The sequence below is a fragment of the Macaca thibetana genome, chromosome 1, assembly GCF_024542745.1.
Source record: "Macaca thibetana thibetana isolate TM-01 chromosome 1, ASM2454274v1, whole genome shotgun sequence".
In the NCBI taxonomy this organism is placed as follows: Eukaryota; Metazoa; Chordata; class Mammalia; order Primates; family Cercopithecidae; genus Macaca; species Macaca thibetana.
Genome location: NC_065578.1, coordinates 52,098,853 through 52,117,578, shown reverse-complemented (window position 1 = coordinate 52,117,578; position 18,726 = coordinate 52,098,853). Strand labels below are relative to the sequence as shown.

The following is an 18,726-nucleotide window of genomic DNA, read 5'->3' as shown; positions in this document are numbered from 1 at the left end:
AAGTTGACTTCACAATCCAAAACTGCCCCCACTCAACATAACACACATAATAAGATCAGATAAAGACTACAAAATAATTACTTTTAAAGAAGAAAAAAACAGGAATATCTGAAAAAGAAGCAAATAAAACATTCAGACATTTAAAAATGTATCACTGAAATTAAAGACTTAGTCCAAGAGCAGATTCAGACCCAGTTGGCCGGGTGCAGTGGCTCACGCCTGTAATCCCAGCACTTTGGGAGGCTGAGGTGGGTGAATCGCCTGAGGTCAGGAGTTTGAGACCAGCCTAGCCGACATGGTGAAGCCCCGTCTCTACTAAAAATACAAAAAAGTAGACGGGGATAGTGGTGGGCCTCTGTAATCCCAGCTACTCAGGAGGCTGAGGCAGGAGAGTCACTTGAACCCAGGAGGCAGAGGTTGCAGTGAGCTGAGACCATGCCACTACACTCCAGCCTGGGCAACAAGAGCGGAACTCTGTCTCAAAAAATAAATAAATAAATAAAAGAAAAAGATTTAGACCCAGTTAAAGAGAAATAGGCCAGACATAGTGGTTCATTCCTGTAATCCCAGTGCTTTAGGATGCCTGGGCAGGAGGATCAAGGCAATGTAGTGAGACCATGTCTGTACAAAAAAATAAAAAAATTAGCTGGGTGTGATGCTACATAGTCCCAGCTATTCAGGAGGCTGAAGTGGGAGAGTCACCTGAGCCCAGGAGGTTGAAGCTGCAGTGAGCTGTGACTGTGCCACTGCATTCCAGCCTGGGCAATAGAGTGAGACCCTGTTTAAAAAAAAGAAGAAAGAAAAAAAAATTACCTATCAAGAAATGATAATTAGGCTGACAGTAGACCCCAACAGCAATAGAAAATAATAAAAATGGCCAGGCGTCATGGCTCATGCCTGTAATCCCAGCACTCTGGGAGGCTGAGGCGAACATCTGAGGTCAGGAGTTTGAGACCCAGAATGGCCAACATGGTGAAACCCCGTCTCTACTAAAAAAAATAAAAAATTAGCTGGGTGTGGTGGTGCATGCCTGTAGTCCCAGCTACTCAAGAGGCTGAGGCAGGAGAATCCCTTGAACATGTGAGGCAGAGATCCCACCATTGCACTCCAGTCTGGGCGACAGAGACTCTGTCTCAAAAAAAAAAAAAGAAAACTAAAAATATTTTTTCTCCCAAATGCTAAAATAAAGTAACTATCTGGAATTCTACACCCAGTTATATTATTATTTAAGAGTAAGAATAGGGGTGGGGTGACAGATTTTGTCAGTAATACACCATCGAAATCTGAATCCAGAAAACGAGTGGTGGGGGTTAAAAAAAAAAAAAAGAAAGCAGGATGAGCAAAGAAAATGGTATTTAGCAAATTGAGGCCAGGCGTGGTGGCTCATGCCTGTAATCCAAGCACTTTGGGAGGCTGAGGTGGGCGGATCATGAGGTCAGGAGACAGAGACCATCCTGGCTAACACGGTGAAACCCCACCTCTACTAAAAATACAAAACAATTTAGCCAGGCATGGTGGTGGGCACCTGTAGTCCCAGCTACTCAGGAGGCTGAGGCAGGAGAATGGCGTGAACCCAGGAGGCAGAGCTTGCAGTGAGCTGAGATTGCGCCACTGCACTCCAGCCTGGGTGACAGAGCAAGACTCCACCTCAAAAAAAAAAAGAAAATTGTATTTAGCAAATTGAAATAAGCCTTGACTGTAAAACAGTAACAGCTAAACTATCTTTAAGGATATGAAAACAAGGTAGAAATGAAATATATTGATTAGTCATGTTCTTGGACAGAAATACTCATTTGTGGCTGGACGTGGTGGCTCATGCCTATAATCCCAGCACTTTGGGAGGCTGAGGTAGGAGGATCACTCAAGCCCAGGAGTTCACAACCAGCCAGTGCAACATAGTAAGACCCTGTCACTTTTTGTTTTGAAGTGGTTTTTTTTTTTTTTTTAATTTAAAAGAAAAAAAAACTAAATACATTTTTCTTTTTTTTTTTTTTTTTTTTTTTTTTTTTGAGACAGAGTCTCGCTATGTCGCCCAGGCTGGAGTGCAGTACATTTTTCTAAAGAAATACTCATTTGTCATAGAGATGGGAATTCTCTTTAGGTTGACTTATAACTCTAACATGATGCTGATAAAAATACCGTAAGGGTTGCTGTTTTGGGGGAGAACCCCAGGCATGGTGGTGTACACCCGTAGTCCCAGCTATTTGGGAGGCTGAGGTGACAGCATCACCTGAGCTGAGACTGCAGTGAGCTGTGATCAAGCCATTGCACTTCAGCCTGGGCAATGAAGTGAGACCCTGTCTCAAAAATAAAATAAATAAAATGAAAATAAAATAAAATAAAATAAATTTTAAAAATAAAATAAGATTCTTACCCTTCTAATTGTTGTGAAGATTAAATGATTTATTCATGAAGTGCTTACAACATTGCCTGGCACATAATAAGTACTCAACTGAATTCCAGTTGTAGTTAGTTTCTCCTGTTATAACTGTCTGAGTCTGTTTCAGGGCTATTCTGATCCAGTCATCTGCTATCTATTCATATGTCAGAACCACTCATGGCACCATTTTACAATGTTAAGAGAAGTCTACAGGCAAGCTCCTAAAAACCACATTTCTTTCCTTCTTTCTTATCTTAGAGACAGGAGTCTTGCTCTGTTCCCCAGGCTGGAAGTAGGCAGTTGCATGATCATGGCTTACTGTGGCCTTGAACTCCTGCACAAGTGATCCTCCTGTCTTGGCCTCCCAAAGTGCTGGGATTACAAGTGCAAGCCACCAGGCTGAGCCCATAAAAAACATTTTTCTGGCCAGGCACGGTGGCTCACGCCTGTAATTCCAACACTTTGGGAGGCCGAGGCGGGCAGATCACCTGAGGTCTGGAGTTTGAGACCAGCCTGGCGAACATGGTGAAACTCCATCTCTAACAAAAATATAAAAATTAGCCAGGTGTGGTGGTAGGCACCTGTTATCCCAGCTCTACTCGAGAGGCTGAGGCAGGAGAATTGCTTCAACCCAGGAGGCAGAGGTTGCAGTGAGCCAAGATAGCACCACTGCACTCCAGCCTGGGCAACAAGAGTGAAATTCTGTCTCAGAAACAAACAAACATACATTTTTCTTTGTTCTTTCCTGTTGATTCTGTCAGATAAACTTTAGAATAATTTTCAGATCCTCCATCTCCTACCTATTCATTTGAATTATATTACATTAATAAACTGAAAATAAATGACATCTATATGTCTAATAGGTCATTCCATCTTAGAAAATGGAATGCTCTTATAATTATTTCAGGCTTTTAAATTATCTCATAGTTTTCTGCATATGTCTCATTACTTGTTAAAGGCATTTTAAAATATTTTATGTTTTTGTTAATAATGTGAGTGGTGGTATACTTTCCCTTAATTATATTTTCTGATTTTTGCTGGCATTATAAAACCATTAGTTTTTATACACTTGCTTTACAGCTAGTCAACAAGCTAAACTTTTAATTCTAAAAGTTGTTTCTTGGGTTTCCTGTTATAAAATAATAGCTTATATCTCCTATAATACAATGAAAAATTGTATACCAATTCTCAACAAAAGATATCAACGGGAAATTCTCAAAGGGGATTGTATTTTTTTAAGACAGAGTACAGTGGCACTCTCATAGATCACTGCAGCCTCGAACTGCTGAGCTTAAGGGGTACTTCCACCTTGGCTTCACGAGTAGCTGCGACTATAGGTGCATGCCACGCATACCTGGCTAATTTTTTTTTAATGTAAAAAACATAGGTGGGGTCTTGCTATGTTGCCTCAGCTGGTCTCAAACTCCTGGCCTCAAGCGATCTCCTGCCTCGGCCTCCCAAAGTGCTGTAATCTCAGCACTTTGGGAGACACCTCACCTGGCCTCAAAAGGGATTTTAAATGGCAAAACATGCAAAAAATATTTAATGTGTTTGGGAAATAACCCCTGACTTCTGGCCTCCCAATCTCCCATAGACCATTACACAGAGGCAGGTCCATGTTTTACTAAAGGAAGAGTGTCAGCAATAAACTGTTGAGTGAAAAGACCAAGCTATAGGACAGCATGCACAGAATGAGCCCATTTTGTTAAAAACTATTCACATACACAGCACATACTAAATATAGCATGGACATAGAAAAGTATCTGGGAGATTATCAAATTATTAACGGTGCTTGTCTGTGGGGAATACAAGTAGGAGCAAACTTTTACCTTCTATTTTGCTTGCTATCTACCCTCAAATAGATTACTAATTCTGAAGCATTGTTTTAAGCTAGTAAGATCTTTTTTCAGTTTCTTTTTAAACATAGCTAAATGCAGAGGACAGAAGTAGACAATTTTTGCACATCCACCTTGAACTTAATCATTACACAGAAAAATAGCTGGAAAACTATTATGTTTTGAACATGTTGAATACATACGATTTTTACTGCAGACATGACACACAGCCCATAGTGCCCAGAGCTGAACCTCTGGTTGAGAGAAGTTGCCAAGGAGTGGGAAAAATGTCTTGAGAGATCTGAAACAAAAAAAAGTACAAAGATGTTAATCCAGAACTCAGGCCAGTGTTCAGGGATATAATAATTTATACTATATAATTAATATAATAATGTATATAATTTTCATGGCCGGGCACAGTGGCTCACGCCTGTAATCACAGCACTTTGGGAGGCCAAGGCAGGTGGATCACTTGAGCTCAGGAATTCAGGACCAGCCTGGGCAACAAACAAACAAACAAACTAACAAACTAAAAAATTAGCTGGCCCTGGTGGTCCACGCCTGTGGTGCCAAGTGGGAGGATTCTCAAGTGGGAGGATCACTTGAGCCTCGGAAGTCAAGGCTGCATTGAGATGTGATCCTGTCACTGCATTCCAGCTCCAGCCTGGGCAACAGAGCAAGACCCTGCCTCAAAGGGTTGAAAAAAAAAGAATTTTCAACATTTTCCCCACAGGGTCAACTCCTCCCTGTGACCGAGCATACAATGAAGCTATTATTTAAGAAATTGCATTCTGGGCTGGGCGCGGTGGCTCAAGCCTGTAATCCCAGCACTTTGGGAGGCCGAGACGGGTGGATCACAAGGTCAGGAGATTGAGACCATCCTGGCTAACCCAGTGAAACCTCGTCTCTACTAAAAAATACAAAAAACTAGCCGGGCGAGGTGGCGGGCGCCTGTAGTCCCAGCTACTCGGGAGGCTGAGGCAGGAGAATGGCGTGAACCCGGGAGGCGGAGCTTGCAGTGAGCTGAGATCCGGCCACTGCACTCCAGCCTGGGTGACAGAGCGAGACCCCGTCTCAAAAAAAAAAAAAAAAAAAAAAGAAATTGCATTCTGTACTGGACACTTTATACGTTCAATATCTCACTGCATCCTCAATCTTACATGCTGTCAGCCTCATTTTACAGACAAAGAAAACTGACTTTCTAGAAATGACTTTCCCAATATCACAGAGAAATAGGATTTGAACATAAGGCTAACTGACTCTAAACACGTCATCACTGTATCACTGAGTACAGCCTTTAAGAAAAGCACAACATTGGGCCAGGCATGGTGGCTTACACCTGTAATCCCAGCACTTTGGAAGGCCGAGGCGGGCAGATCATGAGGTCAGGAGACTGAGACCATCCTGGCTAACATAGTGAAATCCCATCTCTACTAAAAATACAAAAAATTAGCCAGGCGTGGTGGCAGATGCCTGTAGTCTCAGCTACTTGGGAGGCTGAGGCAGCAGAATGGCGTGAACCCGGGAGGCAGAGCTTCCAGTGAGCCAAGATCGCGCCACTGTACTCCAGCCTGAGGAACAGAGAGAGACTCTGTCTCAAAAAAAAAAAAAAAAAAGAAAAAGAAAAGCACAACATCATGAAATTACCTATAGGTCACCAATGCTGTCATCTTACAACTTGAACTTGGCCAATTCTGGATGGCTGCATGCTACTCCAAAAACAAGAGACAGAAACCAAGATTTGAATAATTCACCATTTACGACAAAATTTTTCAAAATCTGGGAATGACTGAACAAATTTAGATACACCTACTTGGCAAAATATCAATCACATAACGATTATATACACAGAGTATCTTAACAGTGTGGGAAAAACTATAAGAACAAGGGGCATCTGTTTAAAGATACTGGACTGAGCACACATTTATACCTCTACTCCCTCCATAATCCCATTAACAGAAAGTAAAACAAAGAATGATGCACATGGAAAAATGGTAACTGATTTAATACCTAGCACTTGGAAAGGTTAAAACACAAACCAGGCTGGACGCGGTGGCTCACGCCTGTAATCCCAGCACTTTGGGAGTAGAGGTCGCTTCTAAAAAAAAAAAAAAAATTAGTCGAGCGTGGTGGCAGGTGCCTGTAGTCCCAGTTACTAGGAAGGCTGAGGCAGGAGAATGGCGTGAACCCCGGGGGCGGAGCTTGCAGTCAGCCAAGATCGCACCACTGCACTCCAGCCTGGGTGACAGAGCAAGACTCTGTCTCAAAACAAAACAAAACACAAACCAATTTGAAGAGAACCCCTAAGAGACTTAAAAATTTGGCATATGAGGTACTTTCTGAAGTGAAATTACAGGTCGGGTTGAAAATAGGAGGACTGGGCCGGGCACGGTGGCTCATGCCTGTAATCTCAGCACTTTGGGAGGCCAAGGCGGGTAGACCACCTGGGGTCAGGAGTTCGAGACCGCCCTGGGAAACATGGTGAAACCCTGTCTCTACTAAAAAAAATAAAAATTAGCAGGGTATGGTAGCGTGTGCCTGTAATCCCAGCTACTCGGGAGACTGAGGCAGGAGACTCGCTTGAAGCTGGGAGACGGAGGTTGCAGTGAGCCGAGACGGCGCCACTGCACTGCACTGCAGCCTGGGCAACAGAGCAAGACTCCATCTTGGGGAAAAAAAAAAGAAAGAAAAAGAAAATAGGAAGACAGGTTCAAAGGATTAGGACTCCCAGATTTCTTCCATGATCCTTAATAAAAACATCTGGACTGGGCAACCGCATAAACAATTCAGGGTGGGAACACCATGCTAAAAACAGGGATGTGTCTGGAGTTAAAATCTAAATACTAAATGTTGAGATTCCCTGCCCCTCAACTCTCTTCTTTTACTAGGCTTTCAGACTATTGGCAATGAAGCTTATAATTTTTTTTTTTTTTTTGGAAGATGAAATTTCACTCTTATTGCCCAGGCTTGAGTGCGATGGCACGATCTCGGCTCACTGCAACCTCTGCTTCCCGAGTTCAAGCAATTATCCTGTCTCACCCTCCAAAGTAGCTGGGATTACAGGTGCCCACCACCATGGCTGGCTATATATATATTTTTAAAATTTTATTTATTGGCCAGGCGTGGTGGCTCACTCCTGTAATCCCAGCACTTTGGGAGGCCGAGGCAGGCAGATCACCTGAGGTCAGGAGTTCGAGACCAGCCTGGCCAACATGGTAAAACTCCATCTCTACTGAAAATACAAAATTAGCTGGGCATGGTGGTGCGTGCCTGTAGTCCCAGCTACTTGGGAAGCTGAGGCAAGAGAATCGCTTAACCCGGGAGCCGGAGGTTGCAGTGAGCTGAGATTGCGCCACTGCATTCCAGCCTGGGTGACAAGAGTGAGACTCCGTCTCAAAAACAAAAAATTATTTATTTTATTTATTCATTTATTTATTTTGGGGACAGAGTCTCGCTCTGCCACCCAGGCTGGAGTGCAGTGGCATGATCTCTGCTTACTGATGCCTTGGTCTCCCGGGTTCAAGCAATTCTGCCTCAGCCTCCCGTGTAGCTGAGATTATAGGCATGCACTAACATGCCCAGCTATTTTTTGTATTTTTAGAGGAGACGGGGTTTCACCATGATGGCCAGGCTGGTCTCAAACTCCTGACCTCAGGTGATCCACCCGCCTTGGCCTCCCAGCATGCTGGGACTACAGGCATGATCCACCGTACCCAGCCAAGCTTATAATTTGCACATAAAAGAAGTTTCTTCTCTAGGTAAGTTCCAACCAGTTTAGGACAAAAGATCTAAAAACACTACCACCAGGGAACACCTATTAAAAGATCAAATCTAGGCCAGGTGTGGTGGCTCATGCCTATAATCCCAGCACTATGAGGGCTGAGGTGGGTGGATCACCTGAAGTCAGGAGTTTGAGACAAGCCTGACTAAAATGGTGAAACCCCATCTCTACTAAAAAATATATATATACACATACACACACACACACACACACACACACATATATATTTATAATATATATACATATATATATATATAAAAAAACTAGCCAGGTGTGGTGGCAGGCACCTGTAACCCCAGCTATTTGGGAGGCGGAGGGATTCCTTGAACCCAGGAGGCAGAGGTGGCAGTGAGCTATGATTGTGCCATTGCACCCCAGCCTGGGCGACAGAGTAAGACATATTCTACCTGTCTGCAGTTTTCAATCAGTCCCACTCATAGCTGTCCCCACGGACAGCTCAGGACCACCATAACTTTAAGAAAATCTCTAACACAAAGGAACAAAATAAACAGCAAAAAAAAAAAGCAACTTGCAGGAAACAGAAGCCTTGGAGGAACAGGAAAACTTAAAAATTAGGCTGGGCATGATGGCTCCTGCGTGTAATCCCAGCACTTTTGGAGGCCGAGGTGGGCAGATCCCTTGAGGTCAGGAGTTTGCAACTAGCCTGGCCAAAATAGTGAAACCTTGTCACTACTAAAAATTAAAAAGTTAGCCAGGTGTGGTGGCGCAGCTGTAGTCCAGCGCCTTGGGAAGCTGAGGTGGGAGGATCACTTGAACCCAAGAGGTGGAGGATGCAATGAGCTGAGATCACACCACTGCACTCCAGCCCGGGCAATAGACCGAGACTCCATCTCAAAAAAAAGAAACAACCTTTTTTTTAAAAAATTGGTTGGGCATGGTGGCTCACACCTGTAATCCTAGCACTTCAGGAGGCCAAGGCAGGTGGATCACTTGAGGTCAGTTCTAGACCAGCTTGGCCAACATGGTGAAATCATCTCTACTAAAAACACAACAATTATTGTGTTTTTACAAGTATGCATTACCACACCTGTAATCCCAGCTACTTGGGAGGCTGAGGCAGGAGAATCACTTGAACCCAGGAGGCAGAGGTTGCAGTGAGCTGAGATTGCGCCACTGCACTCCAACCTGGACAACAGAGTCAGAGCCTGTCTCAAAAAAATAAAATAAAATTTTAAATTATCATTATTATGTTGAAAGAGATAAGAGAAAAATAGATATAGGACCTATGAAACAAAAACAGCATATTATATTTTTAGAAGAGGATTCAGAACAAAAAAGATAAATGAGATAGATATGAAAAGATGAGTCTGGGAAGGCCAACATTCCAGAAAAAAATGATTAAAGAAATGTCCCAGGGAGGAAAATGAGCTTCCTGACTGATAAGTACCCAACACAATATATGAAAATAAACCCACAAAAAATAAAAAAAATTAACAAAAAATTAAAAAAAAATCAAAATAAACCCACAAGGCAAGCCATTGTGATTTCTGAATACAGAGGACAAAGGACAAAAATCTTAAAGCTTAAAAAAAAATTGCACAGGAGTTCTCAACAGTGATCCTGACAAGTAAAAGACAATAGAGCAAACATTTTTAAATTCTGAAGGAAAAATATTTCAAAGCTAGAATTCTATACCCAGCCATTTGATCAATTAAATGTGAGGGTAAAATAAAGGCCTTTTTAAACAGGTATGGTCTCATTTTCATGACTCTCTTCTTAGGAAGCTACTGGAGAATATGATCCAACAAAAGGTGGGAGTAAACCAAGATACAGGGAGGCACATAAGCCAGGAAACACAGAATCCAACACGAGAGAGGCAAAGGGGGTCCCCCAGGATGATAGTAAAGGAATATCCGAGGATGACAGCAGTTCACCATATACGGTATACCAAACAAGCAGACCACATGGTAGGAACGCAAAGGCTCTGGGAAAGAAAATCCTGAGTAGGTGAAGTGTACAGAATATGTATGAAGATTTATACTTTGAGCACACACTTAGAAAGGCTGTGCATAGAAACAGTAAGAAAAAGAATCAGTTTCCCAAAGTGGGAAAATGAATTGATACATTCCTAAAGCGATAAAGTCAAGAACAGCGCATAATATGTTATTTAGAAATAAGGAAGTTGGCTAGGCGCGATGGCTCATGCCTGTATTCCCAGCACTTTGGGAGGCCGAGGTAGGCAGATCGCTTGAGCTCAGGAGTTTGAGAATAGCCTGACCAACGTGGCAAAACCCCATCTACAAAAAATACAAAAGTTAGCTGGTTGTGGTGGCACACACCTGTAGTCCCAGCTATTTGGGACATTGAGGTGGGAGGACCGCCTAAGCCTCAGAGGTTGAGGCTGCAGTGAGCTGTGAATTGTGCCACTGAGCTCCACCCTGGGAGACAGACCCTGTCTCAAAAAAAAAAAAAAAAACAACAAAATAAATAATTTTTTTAAAAAGCTGATGGGAAAGAGGACTGAAATAAGTCATATGCAACAAAATGTTAACAGAGATAGTTTTGGGTGGAAAGATATGGGTTAGTAATAAGTTTTTCTATATTTTTCCCACTTTATTTTTGAGACGGAGTCTCGCTCTGTTGCCCAGGCTGGAGTGCAGTGGCACGATCTCAGCTCACTGCAAGCTCCGCCTCCCGGGTTCACGCCATTCTCCTGCCTCAGCCTCCTGAGTAGCTGGGACTACAGGCGCCTGACACCACGCCCGGCTAATTTTTTGTATTTTTAGTAGAGATGGGGTTTCACCGTGTTAGCCAGGATGGTCTCCATCTCCTGACCTTGTGATCTGCCTGCCTCGGCCTCCCAAAGTGCTGGGATCACAGGCATGAGCCACCACGCCTAGCCTATTTTTCCCACTTTCTACAATCATATTATTATTATTTAGAAAACTACATTTTCTGTAATTAGAGATTACTCTGGATTTTGTAAAGAAGAATGTGGTTCCTGTACCAGATCTTGGAGAAGAGCACGCCTCTGGAAGTCACGGGATATCCAAAGCTGTCTGTCAGATGTCAGGTGGGCTATGATACCTGCAGCAAAATAGCTGACTTCCATTTCCCTGCTACAGAGTAAACTGTTGATATGCTTCAGCGCATCTTCGGTCACCAGCTTGGAAGAGAGCTCTCTGATTTCTGCTATGTTGTTCTACAGGTCAGATGGAGCAGAGAACCCCAGAGACGAGAAGGGAGGGGAGAATCAGGAATTGGCTTTTTTCACTTTCCTGCTTCTCAGGTCAGATACATCCAGAACACTTACTCCTGTACCCACCTCCGCCTCAAGCTAGCCTAAAGCCCACAATCCAACTCCGTTGATGAGGATGATCATTAACAACAGTCACTAAATAGGTACTTACTAAGTGCCAGGCACAGTACTAGATAAACAATTGTCTTTTTATCTATCTTATCTCATTTAATCTTTAAAATACTACTACAAAGAAATGTGACACTAAGCATGACAAACTTGTCACGTTCACACTGCTAATAACTGGATGAACTAGAGTACAAATCAAGGCCTAACTCAAATACTTAACATTACTGAAGGTCTGCTCAAGGTTACGTTATCTCTTAATAATAACAATGAAAGTCAGGCAGTATTTTCTTTATTTTATATGTTACACTAATTTTCTACGCTGTGTAACAAATTACCACAAACTTAGTGGCGTAAAACAATACGCATTTATGATTCCCTGGTTTCTGTGGGGCAGGAGTCTCGGCATGACTTAGCTAGACCCTCTTCTCTGAGATCTCACAGGGCTGCAATCAAAGTGCTGGCTGGGCTGCATTTTCACCTGGAGGCTCCACTCGGGGAGAGTTTACTGCCAGCCTCACTCAGACTGCTGGCAGAATTCATTTCCGGTGGCTGCAGGACTGAGTGATTCAGTTTCTCGCTGGAGGCCACGTTCAGCTCCTAGAAGCTGCCCCAAGTTCCTTAAACTGTGGGTTCCTCCCTCCTCCAACCACTTACTTCATGACTGTTTGCTCCGTCAGGGCCACAGAGAAAGAGTCCCTACAGTGGGCCTGCTAGCAGGACAGATTACATATATATAAGTATATAGCAACGTAATCATGGGAGTGATATCTTATCATCTCTGCCATATTCCCTTGGCTAGAATCAAGAAACAGGTCCTGCCCACACTCAAGGGTAGGGGATGTCAGTCTCAGGAGGCTGGAATCACTGGGAGAATCTGTCTATAAAAATGAAAAACCAAAGGTTTAATGAGGTGAAACAGTGAAAGTAAACACAGCAGTTTGTGTTAGTGTTAACTGCTGCTTCTGATGAACCATTCAGGAAAGCACACCCTAGACATGACTATATTGAGGCACATAGGACACTAAAGATTGAAGCAGATATCGAGATGTCCCCCGTGCCTGTTTTTCCCAAGACCAGCTATATCCCTCATCAACGCATGATTTCAGTGTTAAGTCTACCATGTTACCCCCTAACAAGACATTCTTAGCACAACTGACAGGGACACCACAGGTGAGTCCCAAGATTTTTCTTGTAAATCCTCACATTCTGGATCTCTCAAAAAAAAGAAAGAAAGAAAGTGGGCTGGGTGTGGTGGGTCACACCTGTAATTCCAGCACTTTGGGAGGCCGAGGCAGGCAGAGTGAAACCCTGTCTCTACTGAAAAAATACAAAAATCAGCCGGGCGTAGTGGTGCATGCCTGTAATCCCAGCTACTCGGGAGGCTGAGGTGGGAGAATCACTTGAACCCTGGAGGCAGAGGTTGCAATGAGCCAAGATCGCACCATTGCACTCCAGCCTGGGTGACAAGAGCAAGACAAAAAAGAAAAAAAAAAAGAAAAGTGGACAATCTTTTAGGTCAGCTAGTAAGACATGTAGAATTGTTTAGGATATATGAGGCATCAATTCAACTTTCTGGCATTATTTCCCATTCCTTTTCACCTTCCTACTTTTTCCCCAAATTCTAACCATTCCATTTTACAGTGTTCCTCAATGATTACACTTATTTATTACATTATAAATAATCTTCCCTAGCCAAAAATGACTTTGTCCCTGCTTTATACTTTTCCGTACCTTCCAGATTTCCAGTATTAATCATTTATTCCTCTCTGTGAGGCCTTTCACATCTACTTTGTTGTGAGTCCTGTATGTGTGAGATACATGAAGATAGGGCACAGTCCCTCCATGAGTTCAGGACCAAGGCTCCCAATGGACTCAGTGCCTCTCTTGCAGCACTCACTTGTCAGTTGTAAATCAGACACCTATTTGTACACATGTCTAACACTGCCTTCCCGAAGTTATGAGCAACATCACCTTGACATATTTCATGCATCTGTGTCTTTCCAATGCACACGGCATGGCAAAGTGAAGGTGCTTACTATATGTCTTTATTACTTATTGAAAAATCTTCACCTTTAGCTCTAGGAAACAAAGAAATGTCTCAATTGTAGAATACCTTGATTGAGAGGCAGTATATAAGTATCAACAAAGAAATTGCTAAAAAAATGGACTGCCTGGATAAAGCAGTATAGTAAACTGATTAGTATCAGAGGGTCTGGAGCCAGACTGCCTGAGTTGTGTTTTTTTTTTTTTTGTTTGAGCAGAGTTTCGTTCTTGTTGCCCAGGCTGGAGTACAGTGGCACGATCTTGGTTCACCTCAACCTCTACCTCCCAGGTTCAAGCGATTCTCCTGCCTCAGCCTCCCAAGTAGCTGGGATTACAGGCATGTGCTACCATGCCCAGCTAATTTTTGTATTTATTTTTAGTAGAGACAGGGTTTTGCCTTGTTGGCCAGGCTGGTCTTGAACTCCTGACCTCAGGTGATCCACCCACTTCGGCCTCCCAAAGTGCTGGGATTACAGGCATGAGCCACTGTGCCCGGCCGAGTTTGAGTTCTAATTAGGATAAACTGCATTTCTGAGACAGATTCTCTATGAAACGTGGATAACAGTATATGGTAGAATACAAAAATAACACAACCTTTCCTATCCCTGTATATACTCCCCATAGCAATGTGACTTTACTGCCTTTAATCTGGGTTTAAATATATAATCTGTGTTGTCCTATGAAACATTAGCAAGGTGACATAAGCAGAGGTTTAAAAAGCAGTTGGATAGTGGGGCCTGCCCTCTGAGACTGCCACGTGGAGAAGCCCGTGGACAAAAAGCCTGCCAGCTGGTAAGCAGCCCCAACTGTCAGACATGAGAGTCAGGCCTTCTTAGACCCTCCAGCCCCAGTCAAGCCACCAGATGACTGCAGTTACATAAGTGACCCCACATGAGACCAGACAGACCAGAAGAACTTTACAGCTGAGCTGAGCTCAAACTACTGACCCACAGATTCATAAGTAAATTAAACGGCTACTGTTTTAAGCCACTAAGCTATAGTTTGTTTACAACAATAGATAACTGATACACAATGGTATTTACTCTGTAGGACTAATGTAAAGAATAAATGAGTTTATACATGTAAATTGCTTACAATAGTGCCTAGCATACAGTAGGTACTATATAAGTGTTAGGTTTTGTTTTCAAGCAATTAAAATTAATTCAAAACAATTCACCTTACCAAAAGACCAAGTACTTTGCTTTGTATTGCTGACTCTGAAAACGTCTGTCAAAAAAATATATATATACAGGTTACTTTATCATGAAGAAAAGAACTTTACATATAAACTCAATCCTGTCTTCCCACCTCCAACACTTGGATGAAGATTTCCAATCCTTGATTTTCAATAAAGTGCTTGCAGGCAGCTGGAGACCCATCTGTAAGATTCCAAAGTGCTTTCAAAGTAAACAAGAGGGTGACATCATCTAAATTCTTAGTAGTCTTTTGCTTCACTATTGCTAGAAGTTCCTAAAAACCAAAGAGACAGGGAGTTAGATGCTGTAATGAATAATCAATTGCAGTATAAAGAAAGCAATGTTAAGATGCATCAAACCTCGGTTCTAAACCCAAGTTCTGCCACTTAGTAGCTTTGTGATCTATTTTCTTTCTATAAAATAAATTACAACTACTTTTTACAGTTTTTGTGAGGATTAAATGAAAAAAATTTAAGTTTAGTGAGCACTTAGTCCAGTTCTTGGTATATGGTCATTAAGTTCATAATCAAGTACATTATTAGCTATTCCATTATTTTTATTTAGAACACTTAGTCAACACCTTCTTTAAACCAAGTACAAAAAAAAAAAAGTGGGCCAGGCGCGGTGGCTCACGCCTATAATCCCAGCACTTTGGGAGGCCAAGGCAGGCGGATCACGAGGTCAGGAGATCGAGACCATCCTGACTAACACTGTGAAACCCCGTCTCTACTAAAAACACAAAAAAATTAGTCGGGCGTGGTGGCGGCGCCTGTAGTCCCAGCTACACGGGAGGCTGAGGCAGGAGAATGGCGTGAACCTGGGAGGCAGAGCTTGCAGTGAGCCGAGATCCCGCCACTGCACTCCAGCCTGGGCGACAGAGCGAGACTCCGTCTCAAAAAAAAAAAAGTTGGGGGGGTAGAAGTCAGACAAAAAAAAGTTGACTTTTTAAAATTAAATAAAAGAATTTTAAATTTTGGTTAATTATCTGATGGAAACACATAAAAGCCTAAAATTTAGGCTTTAGGAAGGGTGGGAGAAGGGAGACTCCATACAAAAATAATATGTAACTGAGACCAGAAGAAAAAGAGGATAAGGCCGGGCGCGGTGGCTCAAGCCTGTAATCCCAGCACTTTGGGAGGCCGAGATGGGCGGATCACGAGGTCAGGAGATCGAGACCATCCTGGCTAACACAATGAAACCCCGTCTCCACTAAAAATACAAAAAAATTAGCCGGGCGTGGTGGCGGCGCCTGTAGTCCCAGCTACTCGGGAGGCTGAGGCAGGAGAATGGCGGGAACCCGGGAGGCGGAGCTTGCAGTGAGCAGAGATCGCGCCACTGCACTCCAGCCTGGGCGACAGAGCGAGACTCCGCCTCAAAAAAAAAAAAAAAAAAAAAAGAAAGAAAAAGAGGATAAACCAGCCCAATAAGAAATGGGGACAGGGCCGGGCGCGGTGGCTCAAGCCTGTAATCCCAGCACTTTGGGAGGCCGAGACGGGCGGATCACAAGGTCAGGAGATCGAGACCATCCTGGCTAACACGGCGAAACCCCGTCTCTACTAAAAACACAAAAAATTAGCCGGGCGAGGTGGCGGCGCCTGTGGTCCCAGCTACTCGGGAGGCTGAGGCAGGAGAATGGCGGGAACCCGGGAGGCGGAGCTTGCAGTGAGCTGAGATCTGGCCACTGCACTCCAGCCTGGGCGACAGAGCGAGACTCCATCTCAAAAAAAAAAAAAAAAAAAAAAAAAGAAATGGGGACAGGCAGGAATGGGGCTCGGGGGAGAGGAGAGGAAGCACATGCCAGGCAAAGTTTGGGGCAGGAAAGTCTGCTGCTCTAAGCCACTGAGCAGGTCAGTGGGGCTAGAACACCAGGACAGCGTTCCATCACATGACCTCACATCTTGAAGAGGCCACTGGTTCACTTCAACAGACTGCAAAGTACCATTTGAGATCAACATTTCTAGAAAGAAGTCAAGCTAGTATTTACAGCCTCTTTCAATATCAGACTGTCATGCAAGAGGAAAAAGACAATTTTCACTTTAACCAGCTGATGAAAAGATACATAAAATATAACAAAGCACCAAACAAATCAGAATGTGTATTTTCAAGAAGAATGAGACCACCTCAAATATTCTGCCCAATCAGTTGAGAATGTGTCAAGAGACTTCATCACAAAAATAAATATGTGAAAGTCAAGAGGAGAAGAAAAGAGTGGCAGATGAGACGGGTGCACTCACCTAGGCAGCTAGTTAGATGAATGAGAGCAAGACCAGGAGCCGGGGAAGTGAGCCTGTCCCTGAGCGTATCACAGTGGCCAGGCCCTTGATCACACAATTTAGCTTAATGATACTCAAAATAACTATGCACTGTTACTACTATGACAGATGTCATTTTTTCAACTGAGACCCGTTTTCCAGATGAAAAATCTAAGACACAGAGGAGACTTATCCGTTGTCATATGACAAGTGCCTAGCCTGCTCGCTTTACCTGTACCTTATCTAGTCCTGTTACCCCTCCCAGCAACTTTATGTTCCTGGGATATGTTCCTCTATAACATTGTATGGCAAAACTCCTACCTGAGTTAAACGTAACTATCAGTTACTTCATACCTCCCAACATTCAACATATTAATGTTGAAAAAGACTGAGTTCACCTGGTCTCAATTTCAACATCTGCTCATAAATTTCAAAAGAGCACTTAACTGTATTTGTCAGTACTACTTTATTTCCTAATGAATTTTCTCCAAAGACTACTACTACTTCTCTCTCCTCAAACTTGAATCACCATCTTCTCACTCCCCTCATTTGATTTCTTCATCTTCTTTTTCATTGAGAAATACACCCACTCTTCCTAACAAAAGCTACCAACCTACTTGCACTTGCATCAATATACTCTGCCTTCCCTTCTGCTCCAATCTAAAGCCAACATCTTTACTTTTACTCTAAACCCAATTTCTGCACATACAGAGATTCAGCACCAAAATTATTTCCTTTTATTTTGCTTGTGGCACCAACTTCTCCCTCTTTAGAACTCTTCTCGTGGGCACAAAATATGTCTTAATGTAGTCGATCTTTTTAAAGACTAACCCCACCTCTGCTTTCCCTCTCATTAAATTATATCAAAAAGTTACATCCATTTCTCACCTCCCATTTGCTATTTCATCCTGCTCCAATCAGGTTTTGGCCTACCACCCCACTGAAATAAGCAAGTTGACTAATGACTTCCTCTCACCAAATCCAATGGTCAGCTCTGTCCTCATGTCACTCCACCACTCAGTAGTATTTGATATAATGGCCCAATTTTTCCTGAAACATTCCTCTTGGATTCTAAAACACCCTCTCTTGGTTTTGCTTCTAATGCACTTTGGATGCTCCTGCTCAATCTCCTTTTCTGGTTCATCCTCCCCCCGCCCCACCCCAGTAAACAGGCACATCTAGGAGAGACTGTAGGTTCAATTCCAGACTACCACAATAAAATAACAAATAGCAAGTTACACAAATTTGTTTTCCCACTGCCTACAAAAGCTATATTTACACTATAATGTAGTCTGCTAAGTATGCAATAGCACTATGTCTAAAAAACAATGTGGATACCCTTTTTTTTGAGACCGTCTCACTGTGTTGCCAAGGCTGGAGTACAGTGGCATGATCTCGGCTCACTTCAATATCCACTTCCCGGGTTCAAGGGATTCTCCTGCCTCAGCCTCCCAAGTAGCTGAGATTACAGGCTCGTGCCACCACGCCCGACTAGTTTTTGTATTTTTAGTAGAGATGGGGTTTCACCATGTTGGCCAGGCTGGTCTCAAACCCCTGACTTCACGTGATCCGCCCACCTCAGCCTCCTAAGGTGCTGGGCTTACAGCATGAGCCACCACACCCAGCCCAATGTAGATACTTTAATTTAAAAATATCTTATGGATGGGCGCAGCAGCTCACGCCTTTAATCATAGCACTTTGGGAGGCAGTGGCAGGAGAATTGCTTAAGCCCAGGAGCTCGAGACCAACCTGAGTGACGTGGCTAGACCCTATCTCTATCAGAAAAAATGTAAAATTTTATCTGGGTGTGGTGATATGCACCGGTGGCCCCACCTACTCAGGAGGCTGAGGCAGGAAGATCACTTGAGCCCAGGAGGTCGAAGCTGCAGTTGAGATGGGTCCCCACCACTG

General features: G+C 43.3%; 1 protein-coding gene across 3 annotated transcripts in view; it reads right to left on the bottom strand.

Moving 5' to 3' along the window:
- The window catches only part of ZYG11A (zyg-11 family member A, cell cycle regulator), a 61,322-nt gene that overhangs the window by 2,891 nt on the left and 39,705 nt on the right, over positions 1 to 18,726 (bottom strand). The window contains exons 9-13 of one of the 3 annotated variants that reach the window (XM_050803021.1): positions 14,676 to 14,837; positions 14,550 to 14,594; positions 10,965 to 11,159; positions 5,863 to 5,924; positions 4,419 to 4,516 (exon numbers count right to left, since the gene is read on the bottom strand). In XM_050803021.1, coding sequence (XP_050658978.1) covers positions 4,419 to 4,516; positions 5,863 to 5,924; positions 10,965 to 11,159; positions 14,550 to 14,594; positions 14,676 to 14,837 — 562 coding nt within the window. The remainder of the gene's footprint in view (positions 1 to 4,418; positions 4,517 to 5,862; positions 5,925 to 10,964; positions 11,160 to 14,549; positions 14,595 to 14,675; positions 14,838 to 18,726) is intronic. The other 2 variants (XM_050803040.1, XM_050803030.1) reach the window with 2 other exon arrangements.